General features: G+C 41.8%; 1 protein-coding gene across 4 annotated transcripts in view; it reads right to left on the bottom strand.

The window, feature by feature from the left end:
- The window catches only part of PNPLA7 (patatin like phospholipase domain containing 7), a 129,208-nt gene that overhangs the window by 73,420 nt on the left and 29,520 nt on the right, over positions 1 to 26,268 (bottom strand). For all 4 annotated transcript variants that reach the window (XR_004841654.1, XR_004841655.1, XM_009636343.2 and 1 more), the window contains exons 15-19: positions 25,511 to 25,588; positions 24,545 to 24,750; positions 19,161 to 19,292; positions 17,790 to 17,913; positions 3,498 to 3,611 (exon numbers count right to left, since the gene is read on the bottom strand). Coding sequence is in view for 2 of the 4 variants with exons in the window: in XM_009636343.2 (XP_009634638.1) it covers positions 3,498 to 3,611; positions 17,790 to 17,913; positions 19,161 to 19,292; positions 24,545 to 24,750; positions 25,511 to 25,588 (654 nt within the window). In the remaining 2 variants the exon portion in view is untranslated. The remainder of the gene's footprint in view (positions 1 to 3,497; positions 3,612 to 17,789; positions 17,914 to 19,160; positions 19,293 to 24,544; positions 24,751 to 25,510; positions 25,589 to 26,268) is intronic.

Raw genomic sequence — 26,268 nt, 5'->3', positions numbered from 1 at the left:
CAAGGATCAGCTGTGCAATTTTTCCAGATTGTACATCACAGCTCAGGGAACTTGAATTACTGTATGGACTAATAGAGCATGATTTCCCTCATTTCACATTGTTCTCATTGGCAAGCACCACCCGCGTTTACAATTTTCTTCCCCATCAGGTACTATTTTCTTACAACGCATTCCATGATCAGTGAAAAGTACACAAGGATGAAGTCCTTCCACTAACTCCAAGAATTAAAGGGTTCTTCATCCTTGTCAGGAAATCTTAAAGCTCAAGGGCAACTAATTGAAAGGGTAATTCAATTGCAGGAACTGCCTGGCTCTCGGCTGTTAAGATACACACTATCTAGGCTCTATGGAACCTGCCAAGAGGATCACCAAAACAAAAGCAATTCTCCCCAGTGCGGGATTCCTCTGAACTAAGAGAACACTTCACCTGACTCAGGGGATAAGCACCAATGTTTGATCAATATTCCACCAACTGAAACTGTGTTTGATGGAGGCAGTTACCTTTTTTTTTTCTTTTTAGGTAAAAGATGGTTTTCTGATTTGCAGAGGACTAAGAGGGAAATCCTCCACTGCGCTTTGAATCACCAGTTAGCTCTTGCTACCTATTCCATCGTTGCAAAACTATTGCCCTTGCTACCCCTTTGTTTATTACTTCTGGTTGGATGGGGAAACCAACATCATAAATCCTGAGTATAAATCACTCTACTGGAATAATGGGAGAGAAAACAGGACAGGGAGAGTTCATTTGGCCCAGTCCTCTGCTCAGCACTAAGCAGCACTACCTCAAAGGTAATTTTTTAAGAGGTTATAAACTCAAGTAACAACCTTTTAGCCTTTCTAGGGAGTAAAGCCAGCTTTTTCTTAATATCCAGCTGCTGCAATTTCAGTGCACTGCCATTCACTCCATTTCCAACATGGCGAGTTTATGCCCTTTCTATCAGAAGACAACTTTATACATTTGAAAATAGCTACCATGTCTTCCCTTAACTTTACCAGTCTTTTTGTCTTTATAGGGTAATCCTTCTAAACACCAGTCAGCCGCTTTTTTGTCCTCTAGACTCTCTTCATTAGGTCTCCTCTTCCTTCAAGTGTGCCGCTATAGGTGTGTACTGAAACTTTTCCAAAATCGCGAAGAATGCAAGGACTTCTTCACTTCAAAAAGCGTTCTGTTAACATAGTTATTTTTTTCGCAACTGCATTACATCATTCAGGCGTGGTCAGCTTTTGATTCTCTAATGCCTGGATTCTTTTTCTAAGAAATGACTACCCAGACCCTTTTCTCTGTATGCAATTTATTAGCTTCCAGCTCAAAACCTTCTCTCCAGTATACTCCTTTAACTTTAGAGTTGACTTTGTACTTTTCTACTTGACTTCAAACTTTCTACCCTATTGTTTTCCTCCATCACTTCAATTCCTTTTCACTTCTGTCCTTCCTCTCTTACCTGGTGGACCTAACAGACAAAAAGAGAAGACACAAGAACTTTGAGATCATATAAAAAAATATTTTGTCTTCGGTTCTTAAGACAGTCTGAATGCATTAACTGCATAAATCATCTGCTTAAAGTCTGTCTTATATTCCTCTAATACTTGTTCTGAAATAATCCAATAGTAAAAATGTAAGCTCTCACATTTTTGATACCAGTTTAACGTCTACTTAGAATTTAGAGATCTCAACCAGCAGCAATAATGTGTTTTTCTAACCACCTTTTTTGCTACACATTTCCTTAAAAGTTCTATTTTAGCATTTTGTTTCATTGCAACTAATTAGCCAAACTATCTGCAAGTCTAGAGAAAACCAATTCTGTATTCAGAAAGGTCAGGAATTCAAGGCTGATAGGCTGCACTCTTAGGCATGGGAAGACATTTGAATTCTATGACAAGTAAATGTTTTGAACCATACTATAAGTGTAACTGCAAAGCAAACAGATTCCCATCTCCAGAGAGAGCAGGGGAGAACACTTCTGCCAACTAATAGAACAGGAAAGGGGAAGAGAGAGAGAAGAGACACTGAAATCAGTTCTTGCACCAGACAAAAATGCAGAATTAGAACACGGCCTTTGTGCAGATCAGCGTTCAAGGCATTACTAAGTATTATGTGTTCAGTGCTTACTAGTAATTTACAGTTTTAATGCTTACTAGCAGCATTTAAAATCATCCACTACATAAGGAGAAAGGTGGTTTTAAATTCCAGCTGGCTCACTTCCTCGCTGCCTGAGCAGTCACGAGGACAGCGACATTCAAAAGGGCAACTCAAGACAGGACGCCAAGCTGCCCTTACCCAGTCTGTGGCTAGTCGGGTACAGAAGTTGCACGCTGCTAACGGTTCATTAATCCGGGCAGGAAATCTGCTCCATTAAATAGCCAACAACAGAATCAGAGGACTATTCAAGAGAGCTCCAGAGACCAGGAGCGCCTTGACAACCCACAGCAGACATTCAGACACACGTAAGCAAAAATAACGCTTACAGGGAAACCAGGAAGATTATTTTTCATTGGCATAACTTCTGAACACTTACTGCAATGATGAAATTATCCTAGCAGTAATACAGACAGGCCCCCCCCCAGTTTTTGTAACATGAGAATGCAAGAATAAAGGCTTTATATTATACAATTTTAAAAAAAATAAATAAATGAAAAACATTATTATGGGTCCTAGAAAGCAAAAGAATACAAAGTATTTTAATTAGATTTATCACTTTTGTAGGTTTTTTAAAGAAATGTGGTAAAATAAGTGAATGTCTTAAAGACAGTAAAAAGAAAAATCAGAAATAATTTGTAGTAACAGCATTAAGTAATTGCCTTTAAGGCTAGTGCAATGATTTAGTGCTTAGTATAATGTCCCTGATGCACTTAGGGACAAAAGAATTAAATTTCAAGTCCGTCAGTCTCCAGATTCACAGGAGAGGGGTATAATGTCAAGCGAATTAAAGAAGATAGATGAGTTGATGGATTCAAAGGGAGCAATCACAGTCTTCAGGACACAGCCAGATGTGGCAGTTGCAGAATGAGAATTGACAGCCTAAAATGCAAGGAAGAGGAAAACCAACCCTCAAATATCAATGCTCCGGAAATAAAGGTATCATCTAACCAAGTGCTGACTGAGTCCCAGTGAGCAAGACAAACACGTATCAATGTTTTAAAGTGATTTTTGAAGTCAAACTTTCATTTACTATCAATAGCACTAGGTGATTGCCACTTTGCATTTAGCAAGTGTTTTTCTATGTTCTTGCATTTCACAGAATCGCATGTGTGAGTTTACCATGAACTTCATCCAGATATACAAAAGAGCCCTGCAATAAAACACACTAAAGTTGATTAGAAGATAACGGAAGAGAAGCTGGTGAAAGTCTAGGATAGATCAGATCAGGCAGACAAAGAGAACTAAATGTTTTCTCAGTATGCATCAATCATACAAAAAACCCAGAGGACTTGGTGCTAACAGAATTTTAGCTCCTCAGACATCTTTTGAGACTATAAAAAACTTTTAATTTTCTTACCTGGGGGAATTTACGTTTGATGGATGTCAGTGCTCCCTCTGGGAGTTTGGCAAGTTCTGAATCTCTGACTGCGTGTACTGTTGTGGCTCTAGGTTGATGGGTTAATGCCTCTACCTGAAAAGGTACATAGCCAAAACGTTAAAAGATAATTCGCAACATGTTGCAAAAATCAAACATTAGGATGAAGGAACTGAACAATTCCCAAGAACCAGTCTGTCATACTTGTTGCTCACACACAGTCAAAACAGAACGCTGTTTCCCCCCGGGGGCACTTAGGGAGGGAGCTTACCGAAGGCACATCCACCTCCAACAACTATTAGCATCAATTTAATCCAAGTCTCACAGGTGCAGGCTCTGCCATTGGACAGTCGCAGTTTCTCACAGAACTGGAACCCATAGCACCAGAGAGGCGGTATTACAAGAGAAAGTTTTGTTTGAGCTTTTGCAAGGTCTCACACCCTGTGCATCTCCAGCGCGGGGGCAAGAACTGCTTTTAACGCTTGCCAGAACCACCACTGGAGGCACACAACCGACTCACCCGCACACCGCCACTTACACTTTTTAATCCATCATTTTTAATTGTTATAAAGCCATCTAAGAGAAAGGCAAAACCCCACTTCTCTACTGCTCTGCCTTTCTTCTTTCCTTAATGCCACCCTGAAATACTTGCATTTTACTTTCAGAAGCTGAACAGCGACAACCTTGAAGTAATCAAGACTTCCTAAAAACTAAAGAAAGGGCTGAGGAGCAAATCAGCACATTTTGGCCAGAAGCAAGCTTTGCTTTACCAGGTTTTGGGTGGCTTTTTTTTTTTTTTTACATATGCATGTGTATCTGTGCTATGTAAACAGGAAAACATGTGACAATACCCACCTACCTAGATAGTGCCCAATTATTTCACCTAGAAACATTTATTTTAGTGAGAGTAGAAGTTTAAAGCATAAAACGATCATGCAATGAAAATTAATACAGAGATATTCTCCTTTACGGGGAGAACCTGACACAATATAAAGAAAACCGGGTTCTAAAAGCCGGCTCTGCAAATGCAGCTGTTCCCTGAATCCCCAGCTGCGACATCGGCAGAGCCCCGGACCCGCCACCAGCTCTTATTTTGCTTTGAAATCAAATTCCCTGGTGAAATATCTTCACATGCTTAATGAGATTGCCTGCTAGGCGAGATTGTGTGAGCTACAAACATTTAATCGCTTAGAAACAGCCTGGTGCTCAGTTTTGCAAGTTTTAGCAACAGGCAATGTTTACTGGGTTTAAAATCCATAAATCAGTCATTTTGAAAGAAATGGTTGTCACTGTAGTAGATGTAATTACGAAGGTTAAAACACGAACAAAAATATTCCTCACTAACTGCAATTTATGGACGCTCAGAATAAAAATGAACATGCCTTTCCATTTTACATTTTCCAGTAGGAAAAAGAAACAGAAAACATATCAGCTTAGAGTCGTTTGGTTTGGTTTGGGGTGGGGAGAGTTGATAGGGTTTGCTGGTTCGGGGTTTTTTTTTCCAGAATTAGTTCCAAAGCTTAAGTTTACAGCAAATTCCAACACAAATAATGCCTTTATTATGGAACTAGGGGCTCAGACACAGAATTAGTTAATGCAATGCCCCGTACAACGGCCAAGCTGTGTCAGGTGCCCAGGCGTGTCCTTCTGCCCCCGGTACAAGAAAATTAATTTAAAAACACGCAACTCCATGACCCCACTTCCAACAAAAGTGTGTTCTTGGAATATTACATGTGCACAAAATAGACAAGCGGGACAGCCAGAACACCTACATCTCAAACACTTGCGATTAGTCCAGCAAGTGGAGATCAGCCTGCTAATACTAACTCCAGCTGGTACCGAAGAGTTTAATAAACATCAATTGCTACGCGTGAAAAACTGCACAAGTAAATTTAAAGTAACTACATTTTGCAACATCTAGCCTTTGGTTTTTTGTTCAGATGCCAGGGTTGTTTTGCTGTGTAATCACATTTTAAACTAATTATATAGAAGGGGAAAAAAAGTCCTGACATCTTTGTACAGACATTTACAGAGAACCAAGTCCCCTTTAGGCTTCCCCAATGGTTGTATAACGTCTTCTGTTTTCTCTCTCCCCACTATTACCAGCTTTTTATCACAGTTTTTGGCTTTGTAATTTGGCTTCCTTATCCTGAAAGCAGGTTAAGAGTTTCAATTGTTAAAATAAAGCCTTTCCTCTCAGCCAGTCATCTCCCGATTGAGTTTAATTTGTAAAAAAGAAGAAAACCACTCAAACTGTCTAACATCCTTTTCCACTCTTTTTGTGATATATGAGTGCATAAAATTAACTGCGCTCCAAAGGGCTCGCAAGTCTTTCAGAAAAGATGAGATTTGTAAAAAAGGGAATTAAATTTTAACTTTAAAACAAAGCCTCAGGGATTTTTTTTTCCCTCCACATTGTGACTTTGTCTTTTCCAATTGAACCGTGCCTCATCCCTAGGCCCATCAGGGATGGAGACCTTTGTCAAACCTCGTTTACAAGAAACCATTCAAACCTCCAGAGCAAGTGGCATTTGCAGGGCCACCGATGTTACAGACCCCTGCAATAACAGGGAATCCACTTAATGTAATTCCCAGCTGATTACAGAAACTGGATTGTGTACTACTCTTACGTACAGGTACTATACAAGTCTTGCCATTAGCTTTGATATTTTCATGCAAATACACCCCTAGCAGTATTCTAGCATGGAAAATGTTGCGGTCCCAGACACTGTACACCAAGAAATTCAGATTTTGCTTTCCCCTTGGATATTATCATCTCAGTTCCCAATGTCTATTTCTATTAGTTATCCCAAACTATTCATAAAATACTTTCTCTTCACTGGAAGTGAGAGGGCTCTCGTTCAACATTTGGACCATCTGTAGGATTATTCTCAGTCTTTGCTACATTCTCACCTCTCCCCTCTTTATACCCTGTAGTTATAAAGCCTTCTCCACATTAGTTTTAGAATTTCTGCACATGGGAATCTGCCAAATCAAATAGGTATTTGGCTATTCTCAGCCTTTTTTTGAGATTAAAACCATATTCTAACATTGAATTATAGTTCTCCTCTGTAAACGGTATTTTCTTTGTATTTATTCTTAATAAACCATTTGAGATGCCATCTATTCAGAGCTTTTTCTTCTTACTTAGAAATAAAGAAGTTTCATGCAACATGAGTACTCAATGATTTCAATCTTAAGCGACATTCAAATCCTTGGGCTCCTCTGTGCAGTGAACCTTTTGAACAAGTTTTCTTATTTTTGAAGGGTTGTAAGTAGTACAAGACTTAGAGATCTAGCTTGAACTTTAATATGAAGAAAATCCACCTGCGAATAGAAGATCAACCCCATAAGATTATTTCCTCGGTCATAAAACAGAAATTTAACATTTTGATCACCCACCACAGCTGCAGAAAACAACACAAAGACATCTCCATAATAACATTAATAAACAAATGTTTCAAGAAATAGAATTATTGTTATCTTCCAAATCTTATTCAACCTGTCCGGGGGGGGTGGGGAGTGGGGTGGAGGGAAGGGGAAGCATGTATTTGTCTATCTGATCACCCAAGGCTCTCTTTTGAGCTCCTTCTCAGACTACCATTATCATCATTTACCCATGCCCGCATGAACACAACTACATTTGCTCCAGTGCAAGAAAGAATCAGTGGACTCTCTCCTACTTCTTTTCTAATTCAAGTCAACATGATATATTTTGCTCGAGGTAACATCTTGTACACGTCTGGTTCTTCTGTACCTTCCATTCCTTCTCTTCAGTAACAAGCCTCTACGCAGGTTCTGCCTCACCGCCCATTTCTGGTCTTCTCCTTCAATTTTTAATTCACCCATATGCCACCCTTGCTGCTCTTCTCTCTCTCAAACAATCCTCCAGTTTTCCTGGAGTTCACTGAAGGCTCGAGCCCATCACCATTTCTGCTCTTTCTGGCCTGGCTATTCTTCTCTTTGCCATTTTATTACCCTGTGTTGTTCACTTTTGCCTCATGTTGTAAACTCAGCAACCTGCGTTACAGTGCTATTTCCACTTTGAAATCCAGCTGCTATGCCTTATTTTAGCAGTCACGTAAAAATGCTAAACGTTCCGTTTGTTGCTCACTGTCTCCAAGGTCTACCCCTTGGCTCCTCCTTTTTACAGCAGGCATCAACGTCTCCTCTCTACCTCCATCACACCCTCAAGAATCTGTCCATCCATCATTGCCTTTACTTCCATTTCCGCTAAGGGCTGCAAGAAGCAATGCCTCAAATGCTATTAATAATTTGCATCAAGGAGCACATATCAATTTAGAGCATTATACGCTCTGTGGTTCCTGTAGTTGATCATGAGTATTACCACAGGTGATGGTCCCTCCTGCACTGCTGCAGTTCTGGTGTTCCCAACATTAACAAAAAGAAGAAAAAACAACCCCAGCTATAGAGACCTCTGCTCTTTTTCCTGTTTCAGTTAACTTTGACAGCTGGGTTTCTCATACCTTCTCCTAGTTCAGTATTAATTAGTAACAAAACCACGTACGATGCATCCATCACATACAACACACATGATTCACGACCCTAGCTTACACGCTCTTTACAAAGAAAAAAAAAAAAGTGTTACTGTAAATCTTTTAGAAGGAGGGGGAAAAGCAATTTATATTCTCATGACCACTTCTGACTTCAGCAGTCAGCCCTGACAGTTCTTCTTACAGCTTTCCAAATTACACAGTTGCAAAGTAAAAACTAGCAAGTATCATCTTCTGCAAGTCGGTCTAATTACTCCAAATTCCTTTTTGAGCTACATCCAACAAATCACTTTGAACATTTGCTTAAGCGTGTGCAATAAGCACAGGTAGGCACGTGCTTAGCCCTAAGCATCTCCAAGACTTCACAGAGGACTTGACCAAAACTGGGGCTGGTTTATGTTAGTCTGTTTGCCGGCAATAAAACATTGCTTCTCCATCCACATTCAGCCCAGCCTCTCTTTAACAGATTATTGGGTGACTTTTCTAACAGGCAGCAAACTGTATTTTGAAATTAATTGCTTTTTACTGTTTCTTGTGTAGATTATTTCTTTCCAAGTGAGTTTTCAAGTCTGCCCGGTGCAATCGTACACAGGTCCAGTCTGAATTAGTGACATGAGTCAACAGGACCATGTTTATAGTTACAGGTCCCTTCTCCCTGACCTTCAACCACCGGCACATTTATATACTCTTGTGGCTCCTCCTATGCATTGCCTTCCCATCAACATTTATTTTCATAACGTACTGCTTTCAGTTTCTCTTCCTTCATAGCTACTATTCCACCTTAGAATGTTTTACTCTCTCATACATCATGTTTCCTTCTCTCACATCAATCTTTGCCTTGCTAGCAGCTCACAAAAAGCAGGAATCTTTCACATCAAGGGTACCCTTGCACTGCCACCCCCTGGACATGATGCAGTAAGAGGGAGCAGCAGCCACAGAAATGAGAGCATCAGTTATAACGAGGCCCTGGGAAGCAGATTAGACCCCAAAGATTACTAAATTGTGTAGCTTAAACTTCATCTTCCAAATCCTCATTCAGGAAAGCCACAATCACTGTCTGACAATTATCCTGGTATTTGTAGGCCCAAGTTTTCATGTTCCCACATGACACTTTGGCAAGACCCAGCAGCCCACAAACATGCACCCTCTTACAAAAGAGCATGCCAGGGAGATCGGTCAGGACGCATCCAGCCATCCCTCAGCAAAAGCAGCGTCACGTCTAACAAAAAGAAGTGAGAACTTGGCTAACAGTCAAAATAGCAAAAAGGCATTTTCTCCTCTTCAACGCGGGCATCGTTTCCAGCAGCATCAGCGGAGGGGGCGCAGGCTAGACCCAGCACAGACACCCCAGCTCCCCCACTGAAAAGACAAATGGCTCTGAGGTCTCTCTGCCAAAACCGCCTCCCGGCTCTCTCCTTACAGAACATCCACCCCAAACCGCACCAGGCGCCGCGCAACACCAACAGCTCACCCGAAGGCCTGGGGAAGGACCATCACGAGACAGCAGAAAATGTTAAGGGACAGGGATGAGATACGCTCTGCAAGGAAGTGTCGATGCACCCTGGAGGCATAACAAGAGGAAATATCAACACTGACATCTGCTGATAGTTTAGGAGGCTCGAGGAAAGGGATAGGCAACAAGTCAGATGCACAGGTACCAGGTAGCACCCCTTATCTCAAGTGCCAACACAAGCGCTGGAACAGCACAGGCCCAAAACAGACACATTCGCACGGAATTCCACAGCGGTGGTTTTGGTAGACAAATACAGGAGATCACAGAATCCCAGAACAGCAGGGGTTGGAAGGGACCTCAGGAGATCACCCAGTCCAACCCCCCTGCTCAGGCAGGCTCACCCAGAGCAGGGGGCACAGGACATCGTCCAGGCAGGCTTTGAATATCTCCAGAGAAGGAGACTCCACAGCCCCCCTGGGCAGCCTGTGCCAAGGGCTCCATCACCCTCCAAGTGAAGAAGTTCTTCCTCATGTTCAACTGGAACCTCTTCTGCTTCAGTTTGTGCCCATTGCCCCTTGTCCTGGCGCTGGGCACCCCTGAGAAGAGTCTGGCTCCGTCCTTGTGACACCCACCCTTAAGATATTTGTACGTGTTGATGAGATCCCCTCTCAGCCTTCTCTTCTCCAGGCTAAACAAGTGCAGCTCCCTCAGCCCTTCCTCGTAGGAGAGATGCTCCAGTCCCCTCATCATCTTTGTAGCCCTCCTCTGGACTCTGGGCTGGATGATGCTGCCATTGAAGACAGCAAAGTAACATAATCAATGTTACATGAAGAGCAACCACACACAGAACAATTTTTTTCCTGGTTTAAACAAGCTACTCTCAGACCCTTCTTCAGCTCATTTGCACCTGAAGCAGCAGAGCATGCTGGAGGATCTCAAAGATGTTTCTCTCCAGCCATCAGTTCAGGAGGATCTGAAAACATTAACTTGTTTGTATCAGAAAAGGACAAAGGAGGAGACACTGCTGGAAGCAATGAATGAGCGGGAAGAGCAACCAGACAAGCTGCAAATCGATGCTATTTGCAGGAGCAGTGCCAGCGGATGATTGCAGTACACCATGTACTCTTGAAAGTTGTTCTAACAACCACCTTCTGCAATATTTCGTGTGCCAAGTTAACCCCATGACTGAGGACATCCAGCACTTCTGCTGTGCAGAAATAAGAATCCAAACCTCCCTCTCTCATTTTTTAATATGTATATATAAAAAAAGTCTTACTCACATATACACACACCCATACATGTCAGTCTTACTTTGTATATCTAGATGCATATGTGTATATATAAAATTTATGGAAAAATTAAATAAGACTGAGCTTGCTACCTTTTGTAATTAAGGCAGCAGGAGTCATGCTACAGGTTCTCCCGAAAGGACTGAGCCTGCATTTTGTAGCAGTGCAATGACAGTCCTGTTGCAGCAGTGAACGTCATTAAGGGACAGAAAAGGGACACATTATAGCTGGGGAAGGGAACTGGTAACAGTCCCACCTACTTGTAGGACTCAGTACCTACGTTTCACTCCTTATATACGTGTGGCTATAGAAAAGATGTAAAGTTGCACGCACGTTTTGCTCTCCTAATCCAACATTACAGTCGAAACACCACCAAGAAACAAACCAAAAGCTATCTGAAGCACACGCACAAAACACCCAACAAATCCACCAAATTTATCCAGGTTGTTTGAAGAGTACCTGTGAGTGCAGCACCACTGTCAGGCATGCAGCATGCCCATTGCAGGGTGAAATTATACTTGAATCTCAACAACGGAAGAATAGATAACACAACATGGTGACCTGCTAGAATACTTTCCAACAAGGGAGAGTTCTGATTGCCTTTGACTCAGCTTCACACCACAAGAATACCAACCCTGGCTGGAACTTTAGCAGTATCCTTCCCCCATCCTCTACTGCTGACTTTTCCCCTGTAAATACTTTGTCGCCTCTGCTGGACTCTTGTTTCCCACTACTTGCTGGCCTCTGAGCATTTCCACGCTGAAGAGGATCACACCTCTCACTCAATGACTCTTACGTAACGACACTTGCAAAAAAGAAAAGTTCTAATCAAGGAAAAAAAAAAAACCAAACAACTCTCTTTTGCTAACAACTTCTTTGTGCATTTTGCTAAGGTTAAAGGGGACGCAGTACTAACTCCTGCCAGTCACAAGCCAGTCTAGTTTGATGCAGCATTTTTCAAAAGGGAAGGGAGAAAAGAGCAGTAAGGGAAGCGCAAGACTGTCCTGAAGGTGGATCAGAAGTTGTATGAAGCATTAGCTGATAGCTGGACACCAGCAATGAATGATATTAGCACAAGGGAGTTCAGCTGGAAGCAGGAGGGAGACACACAAAAAGCCTAAGGAATGACAGTTTGATGTATTAAATCACCGATCTGAAACCCAGCAGGTCACAACTTCTATCACTATCTATCAAAGATCCTAATAGCCTCTAAAAAGAATTTGGCTAAGGAGATAAAGCTCTCTGCAGTTTTATCTGTGGCAGCTACAAAGCCAAATGACTTACCCACATCACATTAATGCCAGATAATTTAACACCAGATCCTCTCAGAACTGTGCCTCGTGGTTTTCCCAGCCAGGGATGAGACCACTAAACTGCACCACAACAATTTTTGGTTATGAATGGCCTCTTACCTTTATCAGCTGTTAGAACTTGAGGCAAATAAAGATAAATTGTTGCGGATAAAAGAATAAATTGTTGTAGACAAGAGTCAGAAAAATAGACAGTACTCAGCAGCTCCCACTGTAAGTGAAGATGCTCATAGGAAACCGAGGTTCAGATGGCTCAGATCAGGGACTTCAGTTCAGCCAAGAACAGTCTCAAGACAGGTTTGGAAATCAGGACGTCGTGAGCTTCTAATTTCAGTCTGACAATAATTCAGCTGCGCAAATGGGAACCCATTTCTTGGAGCTTCCGCTACCTCACTTCACTGCTGCGAAATACCGGGGGTTTTGTTGTTGTGTGGTTTGTTTGTTTGGGGGGGTTGTTTGGCCGGTTTGGGGTTTTGTTTGTATTAAAAAAAAACAACAAAAAAACACAAAACAAACCAATTTCACACCTAAGATGCTACTAGGCAAATAGTAATTTTTAGTAATATATTACCAAGACAGACGGTGGAAAAGATGGAAAGACAACACCTCCTTTCAGAACGACGTCTTCCAGCTCAGTCCTTGGACCTCATCCGCCTCCAATTTCCACAGATCTGGGCTGTGCACAGCGAGTGCCTGAGGCACCACTAACCTGAATTAACCTGGAATCTGGTTTTTTTTAGTCACTTAAAGCTTTAGAAACAGAAGAATTCACAGTGCAAAAACATTACATGCAACTAATTGGCCAAAAACGTCCACACGCTTAAAAATGACAAAGTAAAGCAGCCTTAACAGAGTAGAACTGGCCCCGTTCTAACACGGTTGTCAAGGGTACAATGATACTCAGCTGGCTTTGGTAGCATCAAAAGACGGTGGTGTGTGATAACATTATTACTGATTAAGAACAAAAGCCTGACAAATGTAATCCTGATCCTAGTGTGTTTCCTTTGAGGATTACTCAGCAATTAAAGATTTCTAACAGTTCATATTGCATTTCAAAAGGACAATGCTCCAAATCCCTAAGGAAATCATAAGCCATTTACAGATTCTTCTTGGTTTTCAACTTTTTAAAGAGAAAAAAGCCATGCACGTTTAACTGTATTAATAAGATGAACAGCTTAACATCTAAAACCACTTAAAAGAGCCATTATTTCCAGAATGTAAAGTGTCATTTCTCCCACAGCAGAGCTGGTATGCCACAGCACTGGCAGATGAGGAGTCTTTTTCTGCAATTTATCACTCATGCTGCCCTTCATTAAAGAAAGCATTAGTGCACAAATGCCTTTTGCACTATTTTGCTATTTTGCTACCCAAAAATGACTGGGTATAATCCTACTAACAAGAAAGGGCATTCCAGTTGTTAAAAAGAAGCAGAAATGATCTTGGAATTAACCAAAACATTGTTGCAGCTTTCCCACTCGGTAGGGCATTTTTGAAAGCCGACTTGGTTTGCTGGTAAGACACTGCAGACAACAGTTTTATGAGGCAGGTGGCTACCAGTAAGTCTAGCTATAAACTACATAAAGAGCCCAGCTTTTAAAAATATTTTAAGTTCAACAGCTGCCCCTGAGGCCCCTAAGAACTGCCTGGCATTTAGTCATCTTACCAGCACTGCAGCCATTCTTCAGGAACCCAATTAAGACAAAGTGTTGACTTGCATAAAAACCTAATTGCATAGAAGGCTCTACTACATCCAGATATTTGGAGGGAGCAGGCAGTATACAAACAACTTTTATTCATCAGGAGATTGTCATGCAAGATAGCTTTTGTGGTTTATTCCCCTTCTCACCCACCAGAGTCCTTCCAACAATGCAAAAAGCATTTTGAGCACCCAAAAAAAGCATTGAATCACAAGGGGAGGGGGGCTGGCCGTGTCCCCTGCCGGGCACCTCAGCAGAACCGGTTAAACCGGTTCTGGTAGTGACCAAAACAAGAGGCGTTCAAGACCCGCCTATTGCTGGGGGGTATATAAACCAGAAACAAGAACTGTTAGGTGTGCGTCTTGGTAGAGCAGAGGCTCCCGGTGCACCCAGCGCTGTTTGCTTGTTTTTATTCGTTTAATAAATTGTTAATTTTGACTGAAACCCTATTTGGGACTCGGTCATTTATCACAAACCCAACACGGAAACTTGGAGTTGTGATCCTGTAACCCATCTGGGACAACCTATTTTGCAGGTTGTAAAAAAGCACTGAATAACTGCCCCAGCCTCATGAGCAGTGTTAGGGACAAAATTAATGTCAAAGCTGTGGCCAGTTTGCCTGATACTGATAGGCATAACAAGTAAATGAACAAAAAGGAATCCTCTGTCTCAGACAACAATGTGTTAATGAGATCAAAATAAGAGCAAAAACTACAGTTGGCAGCAGTCACATCTAACACAGCTACATCAAGAAAAAAAAAAGTGTGACTAATATAAGCATTTTAAACAAATAACTTAGTGAAGAGAAGCCCTTTCACTTTATCAGTACACAGTGAGCTTTTCCGATTTCCTCTGGTGTCACCTGGGCATGGTAGAGGTGACACTAGAAGAGTTAGCTTGCCTTTTACCCTTTAGCTCGCATAATGGTTTAATAAAATTAACATTTCAACATTTTTCCACAAGTGCACATGTAGCAAAAGGCACCAACAAATTAAAAGATTCCCCCCCAAATGAGTCAAATCAGTCTCTAGACAACAGGACTGAGGTCACCTGTATGTCAAGAGGTCAACTGTATGTCAAGAGGGAGGGATTTACCTAACAGGTTCATCACCGTTCTTCAAAAGCTACCTAGAAGGCCTTCAGTCAATTCTTGACTTGATTTGACCACATAGAGCAACCATCGACAGGGTCAGCAGCAGCAAGATCCACCCCTCCAAAAAGACTCCCAGGGAGTAGGGATCATTGTCCCCTGACATAACTACCCACGTCAGCTCTTCAGCTAGCTACAGAGGGAAGGCAAACTTTAGTTTCTAATCTGTTCTTCCCCCCTGAATTGACAGACCTCAGAAACAGATGCCATTGAGTCAGTATAAGGAACAGTTTGAGCCACAAGTTTAGCCTTGGGAGCACACGCACCTGCTTGAAAATTAACATCTTGTCTGAAATCCTTCATTTGTCAGTGCTTTTCTTCTGAAAGCAGAAATGGCAGATACTCATCTCATGCATACGACACACAGCATTTTTAAAGTTCTGAGATAAAGGCAATAAACAAAAATACATCGACTACAAGACCCTTCTGTTTAGTTAGTGCCCACAGTTCAGAATGACATGAAGGAGGGGTTTCAGGGAGGAGCATGCCATCAGTTGACCAAAATACCAATTATCAATACCAGCCACTAATTTTATTCCCTGCAAGCACCTAGAACCATCCAATTACTTCACTTTCAGGGAAAAAAACCCAACCTTACAGCAGGCTTTTGAAGGTTTATAACAGATCCTGCAGAAGGGGATAAACAAATCTTTTTAAAAGGAAAAATGTCATTCTACTAATGCCCTCTGCAAAGAACAGCTACATTAATCTTGGCAATCTTTACAAATCCTCCCCCATGTTTTCGAAAGACAGACAGAGCATCGAGATTCGTTCAACAAATGGCAGCATGAGTCAGTGGGCCTGGGAGCTGGTAGGAAGGAGCAGATGACATCCACAGAGTCACAAAAGTCTTCAAATGATTCATGTCATAACATAGATCCAGAAAAGTGACTTATGGTTTAGACACAAAGCATATGGGTATTTCTGTACCCGTGCCTAGGGACTCACCAGCAAACACACCCCAGTCCATCCACCGAATCAACCTCTCCCCTCACCAGATAAACAGTTGAGCCAGCACGAAGCATTAGTGCTCGTACAGGAGGTAGAGTTTAGACTGTACGCCCCACCATCACTCAAAACCGCTTTCAGAAAGTAGAACAGCAGCTCTGCTGTTTTAACCTGGGAGCTCTGCAAAACTCCAGAAGCTCAACAGTGAAGCTGCAGATCACCACTGGTGAAAGAAAGCAGGGAAACAAGCAGGAAAATGCTTGCATGCATCAAAATTGACAAACCCTTTTCCACACACCAAAAGGCTTCATACCAGCATGATCACAGAATCACAGAATCGATTATTCGCAAAAGATCTCAGCTTTTGTTCCTGCCAAACCATGTCATTTTACCCTTAACAAGGTATCCCAAAGAGGCAGCCCAAAAAAGAAGAAACAAAGAAATAAAATTTGTGAGTGTGCCTAGCACACTCAAGCCTAGACCTGCTTCTCCAAATACAGTTCCAAGCCAACAAAACTGCTCAGCCAGAAGGAGCACTGATCTTGGGAAGATATCCTTAGATACTGTCCACGTGTAACTCGGTGAATATAGTGCTGTCACCAGCCCAGACTGCCTTTGTCTTCTGCTGGGAGTATCACCAGAACTGTCTCATAGACTACTGCAGACCCTTTGGAATGATATACAATTTATTTTAGAGTTACTAGGAAAAGTGAAAATGAGCTGTGAACACACATTGAAAAGGTCCAGATACTTCATCCTCCTTTCAAGAAAACTTTTTACTTCTCTCAAGAAAAACACCTCAGATCAGTTCAGTCAGTTCCCAGTCCCATACAGTACGCAAGACCTGTGCCATAAACACTTTACAATACAGCTACTGGCCTGTGACCCACTGGCCATCAGAGACAACGAGGTCTCACATGCTACAGACATGAGTCCTCCATTACAGACACCACCAGCGATCAAGGGCAAGAGGCAAGGTGGCAGAGGAGAACCTCTTCCACCAGTGGCTAACACTCAACTGCTGGATCATGCCATTTTCAAAAATACCACTTTCTGCAAACAGCACAATCTTGAATCAGCTCTCTAAAGGAAACCAGCCTTGTACTCCTCCTTCGTCTTGATTTCTATAAACAAAACTTTCTTCCCATACTAATAGCAACTCTCATGTTTTCTTTATTCAGAGGTACACTAATTCTGCTATAAACAGATACACACTAAATGTTTGTTGTTCAGGACCTCTTCTGCTTTCTGAACTGAAAACTAATCTCAGAACTTCAGAAACCTTCTAATTTTATATTAAAAACTCAAACAAGCCATGTGTGTTTTATGATATAGGACTCCCATTTCAGTTGTTCAACTAGGTCTAAGAAACAAAACATGAACATGGGAGAGAAATTAAACATGGATAAATACTACTTTTTTGAAATCAAAAGTTGCTTTAATACCTGCACATTCCCTGATGAACCTGATGCAGCTTTGAAGTTAGCCCTGCTAACTCGGAGGGCATTGGACCGGACACTGCCATGGGCCCCAGCCAAGCTCAACCTTTCTATGATACTACGTTTATTCAAATCACTATTGAGGGCACTTCCTGCAATTCTTCCTGAACTACTCTAACAGGCTGCTCTCCTCTAAATGTGAAAGAAAGTAACCCATATCACAGAAGAGCATTGTGCAGGGCTTTTTGGTTTGGTTGCGACTTTTTTTTTAATTTTTCTTTTTAAACCAAGTCTAATAATCTCATTCATGTATTATTATATGAAGTTTCCAGGTAGAAGGGATTTTCCATCTTTCCAACTTGTGAAAGCCCTTAACTAAGATTAACAATCGATCAGAACAAGATTTTATTTGTTTAATGTGGTGTGAATACCATTTTCTCAGCCAAACAATTAATTTTGGAAACTGGTTCTTACCACTCCAATTAAGTCTCCTCGCCCATATTCACCCGTCAGGTGCTTTTTTCCATCATCCATCCGTATGACTGAGCGAAGCCGACCATTCAACACGATGTACGTGCAGTCTGACTTGTCGCCCTGCCTGCAGAAAGAATAATCAATAACAAGGATTAGTGAAGCATCTTTGCTCAGCCATCACATCTAGAGTCTTTCAATAAGTTGATCATCTTTCTCTACCCAACTTAGAGGACATGCGAAAACGTTTAACCAACAGTTAAACATAACAAGCAAACAAGAAACTGAACAGGCATCTGTTAACAGGTGACTTGGAAATATGTTTAATGTCGAAGTGTACAGGTGTTGCACAACTGGTTAACGTTGGGTGCGGAAGCAGATGACCAGAATGCAGGCGGTCTCTAGGGGAGACAACAGCCTCGGTACTGGTTACAGCAGGAGCTCGTTGTCACTGCAAGGTCAATACGGATGCATAGAGAAATTCTGCAGGTCAAAGAGAAAAACCCCTGAGTGGCTCAGGATTTGGGTTCCTCTCGGGGCACACATCGTAGTCTATCAGGAAGGTTTTGCTGTACCACATTTGGAGGATGAGGAGTGCTGTTTGGCATGCAGTTTTCCAGCATAACCTAGTACACAGATGAAATGCCATACTTCTGGTAGTAGAGTTAAGATTAATGCAAGGAACTCCAAAAGATGTTAACAAGATTTTGACAGCTATGACTGCTTTGATGCACAAAGTAACCCAAAACTTCCATTAGCATTAGTGCTGGAGGTATAGCTATAAAAATCAAAATTACAATTATATAGAACACATATTAAATTAGACCTTTATTATCCCACCACTGCAGCAACCATATAATGGCTCAAATATATCCTAGTACAAAAACCCATAAAACTATGTTTTCACCAAGGATAACTTTTGCCCCTTAAACACAAAGTGCAGTGCCTATTTTAAATTTACTACTGCATAAGCCCAACTGAATTACCTTTGAGTTTTGTTGTTTATTTTAGAAAGGCTGAAAAACTCTTTGAGCAATGTTCATGCCCTTAACAATGCAGAAACTACCACCAAAACATGTAACTGTATGTCTGAATCGATTATGTCACCTTAAAAGCTTGCCAAGACAACATAAAGGATGAGGAACAGTATGAAATCATTTTAATAACACTTGGAGATGAGACAGTGAAGCAATGTTGATGGGCGCTGCAGCAAGAAAATAATCTCCAAGCAGGCAAACAGATAAACCTGGCGGAATAGTTGATACATTAAGTCCAATGAGTTTCTTATTCTATGTATCACCAAGGGAACACAGCTCCTGAACTACGAAAACTTAAATATTTAACAGACATCATACAATTTTGTCCACATCTCACCTGTAAACAGCTCGCCCAGCCTCAACCTCCATCCAATCCAGGGCAAAGTCAATTTGTCTGACAAACGGGGACATTCTCTTCACAACAGTGTGGGCCACACCGAGAACTACACTTGGCTGCTCTCGCATTATCCTAGAAGGAAAAAAAAAAGTTATTCACGTACTTCTCCTAAGGAATAGGTACACACAGGCACAACATGCCAGTGCAGCTGTTGCCAGCGCAACTGGGCAGGTACAGAGGCACCAATTCAGAAATTAGTACATACCCATATAAACACCCCGCTACTGCCACAACGACCGCACATTACATCAGTGATAATTTGACGAAGTACGGGGCTGGCCAACCTGCCAGCCTAGCCCAAATTAAACATAGCTCAAAGTTGACACCACCCTAGTAGCAGCAGGACTATGGTAGTAGGTTGCCAGCTAGTCCTGCTGCCTGGCCCGGTTCCCCTCAGTGAGCAGCGGGACGGATGGGAGCTGTGCCAGCTCTTGTTTACGAGCCACCCTCCAAACCTCCCCTCCACCCAGGCCTCTTATAACTCAGGAAAATGTTCATACTATCCAGATTATCCCTTCCTGCTGTTCTCTGCCTCCCCTCTCAGTCTCTCACACGTGCATGTGCTCAGTTTCCCCTAGATTTTATTTCAGGTCAGAACCTTATTATATGTGAAGTCTGATGCTCTTAAAAATAAGAGACCTGCTCTGTATTACAAATGTTCCAGTTTCCCTGTTGCAAAGACCACAAAGAACTGAAACATCTCCTAATAAAGTTTCTGATCCTCACACTGAATCTTCTGAGTGATGCTTAAAGTTTTTACTACTAAAAGATACCATGCAAGTCGATACTTTTCCCAAACTGAAAAACTTTGAGAATGTTTTGCCAGTGATAACTGCAAACTCGACGCTGACTGCAAGGCCCGAGGGAAATTGCTCTCACAGACACCTGATAACTGCTCATGACTATCTTATTTCTCTTTTTTCTTTTTCTTTTTTTTTTTTTTTTTTTTTAAAAGATCACTGCATCCTGTTACCTTGTGAGCAAGCACTCAAATTCTTACTGAAGCACTACTCGACAGGAGAGAACTGATCACACACATCTCTAGATCTTGTACCTGTTGAGGACATCTTATCTTTTCTGTTCCTGTGCAGCATCAAGAGCAATTGGTGGCAGACTACTAAAAAATAGTTACTTCACAAGAGGCAGTACGGTTCAGAAAGAAGTAGGTAAGTGTATGCAGACCTGGTACATGAGGTGCATGCAGATGGAGATGAGGGAGCTACATTAAAACCACACACACGCAAAAACAAAGAAGAGAAAATGATAAATACTCAGTATGCTTTCTGCAGCAATTTTCCCTTTACAATGAAGATACCAGGCTGCCATAAGACCATCTACTTCAGAGACCCTGTATATGTGGGAACTCTCACTAAGCACAAATCACGTTAGCTTCACATCTAACTTGGGACCCTAAAAAAACAGAGAGGAGGAGAGAAAGCCACAGAAAGAGCCTTGCCAGTCTTCATTCCCTAACTGAGATAGGGTTCCTTGCAGACCACTGTAACCTGGCAGAAACGAGAGAAAGCCTGAATCACACAGAATCCCAGAACAGCAGGGGTTGGAAGGGACCTCCAGGGATCACCCAGTGCCACCCCCCTGCTCAAGCAGGCTCACCCAGAGCAGGGGGCACAGGACATCGTCCAGGAGGGGGTTGAATATCTCCAGAGAAGGAGACTCCACAGCTCCCCTGGGCAGCCTGTTCCAAGGCTCAGTCACCCTCAAAGTAAAGAAGTTCTTCCTCATATAATCCTAGAACATGGTAATAAAAAGCAAACTCGCTGGGAGCCTGGATGAAGCACAGAAACTGCCCTAAAGTTTCTAAAACATCAGCTCCCTCATTCATTAGTCCTGTAGCTGTAGCAAGGGCCCCACAGCCAACAGTGACTACGGGTACAAGTGCAGCACACAGGGCACTGCAGGGAGCACCCCTGTTTATCTACTCTCCTTACCCAATGCCTCAAATTACTACTTTTTGCAATAATGAAGCTTGTAATTTCTTTATCTGAAATGCCTGAATTTGAAACAGAAGAGATTTGTGGGCGTATATCCCTATTCCATAGTGAGCTTGTTACACTGATACCCCTGCACTCATATGTGCTACTAGATGAATTCAACTGAACACCAACTCTTGCATTTAGCACTGTTTAAAATCCAGCCCTCAAAACAGGATTATGAAAAAGCAGGACCGCTTTCCTTGCCTGCCCCTCTTCTCTTGCCCTCAGATTTCCATGCCCCCCCATCTCTGACCCAAGATGCCACCTTGGGTTTGATAAACTGTTGTTGCATGTAAAAACAACATTATCTTGTGGAAACTTTACCACACCGACGTAACTTGGAGCAAAGGACAAAGAAGCTGGAAAAAGGCACCCCAGATAAGCGCTAGTAAACAGACAACCCTAATCTCTCAACACATGCAGAACACCCAGCCCTATCCCCCTTTCCTGTCTGCTGGGATCAATAAAAGCCATTTACATCTTTTCCTCCCTCAAGATACGTATGTTAATACTTAATACATCCAAAATGTAAACTACTAACAGGCTGCTTTTATTTCCATCTGGAGCTCTCTGTTACTTCACTGAGTGCTATACAGCTTCTACAAGAGTATGAGCATGGAAGGTAAAAGCCCAAGAAGAGAAAAGCAGATTCCCCCCCTGCCATTATCAGCCTGGTTTCCTTCCTTTCACCTGCGAATTTTCATCTTTGCTCTTCTGTTTTGCACAGGCCTGACACCGGCAAAATTAAAAGTCAAAACTCTGTACTACAGAAACCCATTCCTGAAGGGATCCTCAGGATTCCATATTAGAAAGCTCACCAGATACAGTGATGAAAAAGCTAAACTAGTGTCTGTGAAAGGCTGGGACTTAGGCGGATATTCTTGTGGATGTGGATGTAATTGATATTCAGCTTGGCTGGCAATACAAAATAAAAATCAAAGCATTTTAAGCGCACACGATTAAGACTCTAAACTGTGAGATTTACTGAAGCAGAAAATGTGGCAGAGCCCCTAGCACTGCAGAGCCTGAACGTGCTCCCTCAGGAGAGTCTGGTGACAGCTTGATTACACTGTTCGTCAGGAGACACCAACAGTTGCAGCGTAGGCACTGCACACTTAGTACATCAGTTCAGCAAAATAGCAAAGCGTTTAAGGCATATACTATATAATTAGCTTGTGTCACCCCTATATTTAAACTTTCCATTTACAGATAGTTATTTAGTCATGTTAGTACCACCAAAAAGGCTTCTGCCCCGAAGTTTCAGTGAAAAGGGTTTAACCTGTTGTCGAACACCCAACATGCAATTCTAAACCCTGGGCTACTTCCATTACTGTGCTCTTTGCCTAATGGCAACTATTGACTAGGTTCTTTCTGCTTCGCCTGCTCATTAATTATTGAGAAAAAAACCCATACAATGTTCCAGGGCAGATCAAAGAAATAGAGTAATATATTTGGCAAGAAAGGAAGAAAGGAATTTTGGAGAATAATGGAGGTTCTTGTAAAATTTCTTCTGGTCGGTAAGTAAGATAAGAGCCAAAAAAATTATTTTTTTTTTTTTTTAAAATCATTCCTGTGAGATTCTGAGGGAAGGAGAAAGCCTAACATTGTAGGGCTATGACCACAGAATTTGGCACAAAAAGTAAAAAATAAAGCTTATTTATTTCTCAGAGTTCAAAGCAGAAATGAATACACTTGAAGAAGCCTCACACTTTTCAAAGACTTTCTACAATGACACAAACATAGGAACAGGAGTGAGAAATTATGTGAAACTTGGGTTTCAGGAGAAATTGTGAAGACGGAATGCTGGAGATCACAGAGACTGCAAAACGCAGAGACCTGGCAATAGACTTTTTAAAGGTGAAAAAGAATGATTTGCGAAGGTCCCAAAATGATGAAGAGGTGACACAGTGATGGGTTTGAGATCACTGACTGGTAGGGAGTTGATGGAAGCAGAAAGGTAAGCTGGAGTAAACAAGACACAAATATTCTCAAGAGCAAAGAAAAAACTCAGGAAAATGAGCTCAAGCAAATGAGTCAATCCAGGACTGAACAAAAAACTGAAAAAGAGGAGGAAAAGATAGAATCTGACTGGTTGGCTGAGACATAATGAAATGTAAAGTCAGAAACAAGTAGGAAAACAATAGTAGAAGAAAGAAGAGAAAAGGAGCTTAGAAGAAGTAGATCTGATACTGCACGGAATGGCACAAGTGGGGAGCATCTATCAGAAATTAGGTCGAAGAGTTGACATCTACCGCACAGGCTTGGAAAAACACCGCTAATCAACCAAGCACACTGCTGAGAACAGGGTGTTCAGTTTTATAGCATACAGCCTCTTGCCTGAGGTAAAAACAAAACAAAAATCACAGGATAAGATTCTGTGGTAGAGTTGATTAGGAATACAAACAATTAGAATGATTTAGAAACTAAAAAATACACAGAAATTGACAACATCATAGTGGCCTAGAAAACACCACCTCAGAAAGTCTTAGACATAGCACAGGACTGATGGCACATTCAAGCAGAAGTTGAAAAAGAAGATTAGAAAAGGAAATAGAGGTATTTGACACAAATTAGGTGTGTAAACTAATAGTAAGTTTTAACAATAGGATCGTGGAATAAACTAAGGGCATTAATGTTTAATATCGGACAATGAGGCTAACCACAGTCATCACATTGCGTTTGGGTGTGTGCTTTTTAATTAAGAAATATCTATATCCCCCTTTAAACATTAAGTCACAAGTAATGTACTGCTTCCAAGGTCCAGAAAGGAACCTGTCTTGCACAGGGGCATTATTCTTTGGCTTATTCTATTAGTGAGCACTGAAAACCTACATTTACACCAAGGCAAATCATTCATAGCACATCCAACAGCCTGGGCCATCTTTGGAAACAGAACTGGGGTGGTTCTCCAGCAAAAAGGAATAACGAATCTAAGAGAAAGGGCCTGGCAAAGAAGCTCTTAACCCAGCAAAGTACAGGCTCTGGCCAAACTTTCTTATCTGGATTATGAAGTATATGAGTCTTGGGTCATTAATCACACCCCATTGGGTTATGTGCTCCATAAACCTGGAAAAAAGGAGATACCACCATTTAATATTAGCATGTTCCCTGCATTACCTCTTGCTGGAGATAAAGGCACCTGATAGATGGGTCAGAGCTCACCTAGGTGCTTAAAGCTCTCACGTAAGCTACCTGGTTTGCTACGGGATGTATTGCAGCAGTACTACACCACATATATATCCACCAATCCCGTTTGTTCAAAAGGGCCATAAAAATTAAAATAAATAACTAATTAAATAAGTCAGTCTATGTTTTCATGGCAGAACTCACTCATAGAAATGGGACTTGGAAATAGACAGGAAGCTGCAGTCTCGATTGGCCTTGATGGTGAAAATCAGTGGTTCCCCAGTCAGGACAGCAAGCTGGCCCACGAGTTCTCCTGGGTGGGTAATGAACAGGCAGGTGTCCTCCTCCGAGTCTATCTTCCGTTGGTACACGTGAAGCATCCCCGAGACCACAAAGCAAACATTAACATCCTGGAGAAAATGGAAAAAGAGCTCAATAAAATCCCCAAAGATTTTAAAAGCAGTTATCACAGTGACAGTACTATCATGACCAATCTGTTTGCCAGAAAGCTCCCTATAGTTTTTGAACAATTAGGTGATAAAATAAGACACCATAATGAATTATTAAAAGCAAGTTATGAATATTTAAAACTAAGCAGCCACAATATTGAAAAATGTGTTTCTCTTTGTATGGTTATGAAAAATGAAGGCTGCATCTGTAAGATCTCGAGAAATAACAACAGGACTGAGAATGGAGATAATGGGGTTATCAGAGCAGCACGATGAGGGACATTGCAGTTCAGCACAGCAGAATACAGCAGCACCATAACTGGAGCTGCCCCTCATCTGCTTTGCATAAGCTTGTCTATTTACACAGTATTATTATAAATTCATCTCATTCTATCCTAAATACACTTTGCTGGGCGACCTCTACCAGTGCCTCACCACCCTCATAGTGAAGGTACGTAAGAAAATACACATGAAGGTACCTAAGAGCTGAGAACAGACAGGTTCCACATTCCCACTCTGGCTCTGGCTACACTGCTACTTGGTGTGGGCAGAAAGGCCAAGGGCTGGGATTGTTTCACCTCGAGCACAGAAGGTTTGGGAGAGGTTGGAGGGATAGATAGTACTCTTTATTTATCATCAATGTGTACAAATATCTTATGGTGGGGGGCAAAGACTGAGCCAGACCTTACGTTCACTGTACTTGGAGATGATGCTCACTCACCTGATCTCCTTGCCTTGATAGCACAGTCCCAGCCGTAACCTGATGCAGCGTCACTTTGCCATTCAACAGTGAAGGATCCTGGAGAAGAAATGGGCAGGGGATAGAATTTACTTATTGGTGCACATGTAAAGATCTGTGAATGTGAGGAAGCAATGAAATAAAGCAAGTAAGAATAATAATTACTAAAGGCAATGCAATAAGTACTTGAGTCTCTTTAAAATACGGTGCATGATTTTTACATTTCTCCACCCAACAAACATTTTTCCCAGAAGGAAAGAAAAAAAAGGTTTAATTCGTTTCAATTGATCAGACTGAGATTCTTAAGGATTTTATTTTGTCAATTTTGCCCCCAGACTCAAAAGGGTCTATAACAAAGAGAGACCTATAACAGCTGGCATGAAAATCATGAACTATGAAGTGATTTTCAAAGGAAGGTGAAGCCAGAGGAGACTGTCTACATCATGGAGGAACTGGACAAGATGATCTAACACCTCCTTTATCCCAGCCCTTCCCTGGTCACACAGCTCAGCTGTGCATGCAGAGCAGATTTTCATACACACCGCAGATCAAAAGCTTCCCCAAAGTAATGAATTCTTGCGTGCATGCACACGTGGATTGCACAGGAGAGTGGAAATTCTCCTCCCAACTGAAAAGCACATGTGAGGGTCTTTCCAAAAGCCTGCCCTCAGTTTGGACTCAACCCAAACCCTTGCAATGGCAAGGAGCTGTTCTGGTAAAGTGCATCAGAAAACTCTTTC

The sequence above is a fragment of the Egretta garzetta genome, unplaced genomic scaffold (genome assembly GCF_000687185.1).
Source record: "Egretta garzetta isolate BGI_Z169 unplaced genomic scaffold, ASM68718v1 scaffold143, whole genome shotgun sequence".
NCBI lineage: Eukaryota > Metazoa > Chordata > Aves > Pelecaniformes > Ardeidae > Egretta > Egretta garzetta.
Note: the sequence above shows the minus strand (reverse complement) of the source record. Positions and strands in the feature narration are given on the sequence as shown.